General features: G+C 40.5%; 1 protein-coding gene across 1 annotated transcript in view; it reads left to right on the top strand.

Annotated features, from left to right (window-relative positions):
* Nucleotides 1-1,203: 1,203 nt before the first annotated feature.
* Nucleotides 1,204-6,483, top strand: part of LOC111153200 (regulatory factor X7) — a 145,855-nt gene continuing 140,575 nt past the window's right edge. Inside the window, exons 1-2 of the mRNA XM_022512072.1 lie at nt 1,204-1,318; nt 1,474-1,636. Of these exons, the coding sequence (XP_022367780.1) occupies nt 1,476-1,636 (161 nt within the window). The 5' untranslated portion in view covers nt 1,204-1,318; nt 1,474-1,475. The remainder of the gene's footprint in view (nt 1,319-1,473; nt 1,637-6,483) is intronic.

Below are 6,483 nucleotides of genomic sequence, written 5' to 3'. Positions count from 1 at the left end.
GTGAGAACTGCACGCCTTTCTCTCAGAGGCAGGCAGGGGCCTTGGCTGCCAGGGACCCTGACAAGCCGCGACTTGAGCTGTGCCTTAGAGCCCGGGTTGGCTTGAGAGCGGTATAGAGGAGGGAGGGAGGGCATTCCTGGAAAGGGGGTGGGGTGGGGAGGTGAGGGGAACAGCATGAGCAAAGGCACGAAGGAAGAATGAATCTGCTGCGCGTTGAGAATGGCATGGAGACTTCACTGATTGGAGCCGGGAGTTCTTGCAGGGGGATGGAGGCAGCTATGATTGGATAACTAAAGTGGGGCCAGATTTGGAGGGCTTTGAATGCCCGACTGAGAAGCACTCAACCCAGCTCCTGACTTGCGATTTCCGTTCAAGACTGAATTACCTAAAGGGTGGTTAATTCCAAAGGGGGCTCTTCTTTGGGGGCTTCTGGAAAGTCAGCTTAGCCTCTTACCTGCTTCAATTTTCTTCACTTACCCAGGGAGAAAGCAGTCCTCACTTGTCGAGGGGCGGGGGGAAAATGTTGATTAATTGCACTTTTCCTGATTTGAAGATGCCAGGAAAAAAACCCCAAATCCCATTTCCACGCCAAATATTATATTTGGTTTCTCCTCCTCCTCCTCACGCAAGTTCTCTTTCTCTCGCCAGCACCTCCCCCACGTTTTCCTGCTTTATCCTCCACCAGCTCCGCCAGTCCCCTCCTCCGCCCCGGGCGGCGCGCGTTCCGGGTCGAGCTGGCCCGCTCCCGCCCTGCGCACCCGTGCGCCCCCCTCCCGGCCCCCCGCGCCCGTGCCCGTAACCCGCACACGCTGGTCCACGCCCCCCCCTCCGCCCCCGGCGGAGCGGTAGGTGTTTTGCCGTCTGCGCCGGGCCGCAGTGCGGCTGCGCGCACTAGGCTGCCTCCCGGGCTGGCAGGGCAGCGGCGGCCGCGGTGGCGGCGGGGCCGGGAGTGAGCGGCGGCGGCGGCGGCGGCGGCGTGGGGAGTGGCGTGGAGACGAGCCTGGGGCTGCAGCAGCGAGGGCCCCGGGCGTAGAAAGCCTCGGAGGGCAAGAAAGGAAGGCCGGGCCGCGGAGTCACTGAGCGGCCGTTCTTGGATTTGGGGGAGACTTGCCCCCCCCACCTCGTCTTCAGACGTCCCCTCCTCATCCCCCCCCAGCCCCGGCCGCTGACGGGAGGAGGCGGCGGCGGCGGCGGCGGGGGGCTGAGGGGCGCCGCCATGCCTCTCCCGCGGTGAAGCTTCCCTGCCGTGAGGAGCCGCTCGGTCTCCCCGGTGATGTCCCCCAGGCGGCAGGCGAAAGCGACTCACTCGAGCCCTGGGGTAAAGGCCTAGCTTATTCAGCTTCCTTCCTCCTCCTCCTCCTCTTCCCTTCCCCCCTTCCTCCTCCTCTCCCCCTTCGTCCTCCCCTCCCCGTCTCTTCCCTCACCCTTCCCCGCGCCCCCATCTTCCCTCCCTCCCTCCCACCCCTCCAGCAGCGATGGCAGAGGAACAACAACAGCCGCCACCACAGCAGCCTGATGCCCATCAGCAGCTTCCCCCCGGCGCCCCCAACTCGGGGGTGGCTCTGCCAGCCCTTGTGCCTGGGCTGCCAGGGACAGAGGCCAGCGCGCTGCAACACAAGATCAAGAACTCCATCTGGTAAGAGGATCCTCCATCGCTGGGGTAAAAAAGCCCAGACACATTTCTGCTGCAAAGGGGGTGGGGGGCGGCGGGCGGAGGAGGAGGCTGATGCATTCATTGAATGTGGGTATCCAGAGTCGGGTGCATATTTATAGGACCTAGGAGGTGTGGGGACTTTGCATCAGCCTCTGGTCTCCATAGCCACAAAATGCCTTTACCCCCTCCTCAATTGTGAGTGTAGATAAACAAGTTATGTGTTTTCCGCTTAGGTGTAAGAGGACTGTAGGTCAAAATTAAGTCATATTGCATGATGATGGCATGAATTTGGGACTGAGGAATGTGAAATGTGTTTACTCCTTTTTGCAAGCATACAGGGAGGAAGAAGTGTATTGTGAATTTTCACCAGACATTGTGCGTAAGAATATTAATATGCAGCACAAAACCTAATGTGTCTCTTCCTTTCCGTTGGTTTAGCTGCTATTTCTGGATGTTTTTGCCTTCTTTATTCTGAGATTAAATTTCCTTTCCAGGGAGTTTATTTGCATGATTGTAAAGAAAGGGCTTCTTTAGTATAAGGTATTTTAAGGCGGTAGTTTACACTGTAAAGTGATTTTTTAATTTAAAAACATATTTTAATTTAAAATGTCTTGTTATTTCGTGTCTTTTTTAGAAACCATAGATGAGATAACCTTTGCTATTTCTGTACTTTCTTGTATGAGAATTTACAATATTTCAGCATTAGGTTAAACTCTGAAAGACTGGTGGCAGTCTTTTAATAATTAAATACACTGAGTTAAGTCTGTCTTCTGTTAGAGCCATTGTAAATATTCTTTGAACATGAACTTGCATCATTTCTGTAGGATTCTTCATTAACTGACATTTTGTGAAATGTAGTGCTGTTTTAAAAATGGAAAGTAATATTTGGAATTTGGTCTAAGAGATTGCTTTTAATAGAAGTTTTAAAATAGAATTGAATGTGGTGTAGAACAAGCTCTGATTTTAAAAATGAAATCTTGCATGTCCATCATTGAATATGACTACTAAAATATCAAAACCCCTTACTTTCATTGCAGTTTTAAAATAAATGCATCATAAAAGCATTGCAGAACAGTATTTAGACATTTAAAAACAGTGACACTTTTTAAATACAAAATTAAGGTTTGTTATGTAGTAATTTTTATTATTTCTTGGCATACATCCATATTGTCATGATGCTAATATTGAAGTAGGTCAGTGCAGGCTTTAATAGTTTCTTACTACACAGTAATTGGCAGTTGAGTATTTTGCTTTCAGTTTTAATTTTAAGATGAACTTTAGGTATTTCGAAGGAGAATTTTTTTGGCTTTCATAATCAATAGTCATGTTTTGGCAACTTAAATAGGTCAGATAAGTAAGATTGTCTAATATGTATGTGTGAAACAGAGACCGAGAGAAGCCTTTATTCTTTGATGGATACCCTCACGCCCTCTTAAAAGCTTCTATTTAAAGGGAGAGATTGTTAATCTTCTGCTTACCATCAAGGTTTCCTGAAATCAGTAGGGGTTTTTTCCCCCCCTGTTAACTTGATGTGATTTAGTATTCTATTCAGTCATCATTGAATGGCTTTAAACACCTTGGTTTTTACATTTAAGGTAAGGGACATCCAAATTAAAGGACTAAATCTTTTAAGAAAGGCACATTTTAAAAGTTGATTTAGTAATGTATATTTTAACTTAATATGAGAACAATAGGAGAAAGAAAACTCCACTTTATATTTTTAATATAAGAGTAAATTGTATAGCCAAGTGACTGAATAACAATGATAGTGGAGTGCTCTTTTTGGTAAGTCATGTGATTTAATTATTCTTTCATTGATAATTTATATTTACACATATTCATTACAGCTTGACAGCACTGACTCTAATGTGAGGAAAAACTTATCCTGAAGTATACAGTTCATGTTTTGCTACTTGCTCAGAAAAAAATAGCAGGCAACAAACACCTTAATCTCTAAGTATACAATTTTATATCTTTATTTTAAAATTGTAATGGCACACTTATTAGTGTTTAATTTTCAAGTGTAGAATTCCTATTTGCAAAAATGATTTCTTTATATTGTATTTAGAACTTTGGAATAAACATTAGTGGATCATAAACAACATTAGTGGGTATAATTAATACATAGTCTTATAGCTCCTGCTCTACAAGACTAGATTTATATTATTCATCAAGTGACTCTAAAATAAAGACACTAAAAAGTGAAAGCTCCTTCACCACCACCTCCTTTGAACTAGTGTATATATGCTAAATTAAAACCATTTTTAATAGATAAGATTATAGTTTTTTAGGTATCTCATTTCACATTTTGTGAGGAACAGTATCTTTTTGTTATTTATTTTATAACTTGATAATGCTCTGAGAGATCAGTTTTGTACTCCTTTCCCCATCAATCTTTAGTATCATTACTAATGAGAATTTAAAATTACGTTAAACCAAAATGTGGCATTTAAAAATTATCAAAAGGGTTTTGCATTTAGGTTGATCATAGTTTCTAAATTATTAACTTGCAGATCACAAACAAGTCTGTACTTGTCTTCCTATTCAACAAATATATACATATAGTATGTGAGGCAGGTCTTTAAGCTAGACGAGTTATTTATTATTTCAGATCATAATTTATTCTGTTTATTAAAAAATAAGATGCTGTTTGATAAAAGTATGTCCATTGTAATTTCAAGCATTAAATTAGGCTTTGGGGAAAAAAAGGTGAAGTGTTCAAAGTTGAAATCATGGTATCTAATGAGAACAGAAACTATCTTTCATAAGAATTGGAAATACAATTTATAATTTTTAAGGTAGTTCTAGAAAATAAAGATACTGTCAGCTTGATAGTGTTGTAGTATTTGTGTAATATTTTTATGAATATCATCAACTTAAATCCAAGTTAACAAGCCTGCACTATTCTTGACCTTCCTTATTCCCACTCCAGAGACAAGGTCCAAATAACTTAATAGTACTTTGAAGGGAGATTTATTTAGGAGATATGTTTTAATACAGAAAGTGCTATGAAAATGGTATCTTTTCTAAACAATAGATTCTAATATAAAATTTTCATTAAAAAGAGAAAACTAGCAACCTAAAATAGCCACAACTAACCTCACTGCAAACTTCTTGAACTTACATTGCACCCCTGTTCAATTACTTAAAAAAAGAATACCAAAACAAGTTTTTCTTTCCTCTTATCTCCAGTATCTTCATTGTTTAAAAGAGAAAAAAGAAAATTTATATTTAGTTTACATATATGTATGTGTATACTAAGTGCTTTCTTTTCCATTTTAAAGCAATTTTACTTGAAACCCTGATAGAATAAAATTGCTATGGAAAAAATAGGATAGAAAAAATTACATTTGATGTCTGTCTATGATTAGTTATAGAAATAATCATGCTTTCATGGGTGGGAGTGATTAACATATTTGTAATTAGGCCGTAACATAAACAACAAACCTTTGCCTAGAAATTCAGAAGAAACCTTGATGTTTTATGGTAGAAAATATTCTAATACTGTATTTACTCAACAGATGAATTCAGGGATTCTTAAATTATCAATTGTTATTTTTATTTATATAAGCTTTTATTTGTAAGTAAGACTGTATAAGCCATTTCTTAAACAGTCCTGTAGGATGTATCATTGTTGTACCCACTTTTTGGAAACAGATAAATTGAATGACAGGAAAGCTAGGATTCTTCTCTTTCATTATCAGACCTTAGAAGCTGTGCCGTGGCGAGTTCCTTGTCTTTATTCAGTTCTGAAAGTTATATAGACTTCCAAATCTCATACATTTTAGACTTAAAATTATAAAGTGGAATTATGTTTGCAGACCATTTGGATGTTTTTTAAATTCTAATTTAAACCCAGATTCAGCAGTTTTGTTTTACTTTCTTATTTATTAGTTACAGTGAGCGAAGTATGATGATCCAAAAGGTTTACATGGTGATACCATATTAGATCTGATTCTTTCCCATATACTAGAACTCAGCAGTTCCATTTTGTCCTTGGTTCTGGGTCAGGGCATTTATTAGCTGTGTCTGAGAAATAGTTATTGTTCCTTCTCCTGCAGTGGGAAACATTTATTGTAAAGCTTACAACTTTAGAGTTTATTTTAACCATAAGTCCCTGATCCTCATTTTGTGTTAAAATTAGAGACTGACTAGTAAATTAGCTGGCTTTCATATATTTTTGATTAGCTGGTTGAACATGCTGCTTGTCCTGAGTTTAGCCTGTCTTCCATACCAGGCACACCAAGGGTGCTTTTGTTTGTCTATATTGAGGCCAGCTGTGATGGTTGCATCCCAACACTGACTGTTTGTGGTTCCAGAAAGAAGGCATTCCTTGCTCTCCTCTGCGATTTGAAACTAATCGAATTGTCTTCCCTCTTGACCAGGAAGGCAAGTTAAGCAATTTGAAGCCCCTGGATTTTCTGGCCTAATGTTTAGCCCTTAGGTAATGGAAGTGTGTGTGTATAAATAATTTACCAATTTGCTCTCCCCGCTGGGAGGTGTCTTGAATGTTCTATGCAAAACTGATTTGGTTCTATCTCACTATTTGTTTTTGGTATTATTGGGGGAAATGAACTTCACAGTAGTGGAAAAGACAGAGAAGTGTTTTATCTGTTAGGAAAGAATGCTTTGAGTAAAAACTTGTGTCACATTGCTTTTTATATTAGAAAAACAATGTTGCACGCTAAAATTGTACAAATGAAAATAAGTAAAATGAGCATTGTCATTTGCTCAAATTTGAACACTAAGCAAGAACAATGTATAAGTACTCTCCTGAGTACCTGCTGTATACAAAGTGCTATGTTAGAGACTGGCATTTGAGGAATGCC

Source organism: Enhydra lutris, unplaced genomic scaffold (assembly GCF_002288905.1).
Source record: "Enhydra lutris kenyoni isolate GAN:26980312 unplaced genomic scaffold, ASM228890v2 scaffoldscaffold31, whole genome shotgun sequence".
Lineage (NCBI taxonomy): Eukaryota > Metazoa > Chordata > Mammalia > Carnivora > Mustelidae > Enhydra > Enhydra lutris.
Note: the sequence above shows the minus strand (reverse complement) of the source record. Positions and strands in the feature narration are given on the sequence as shown.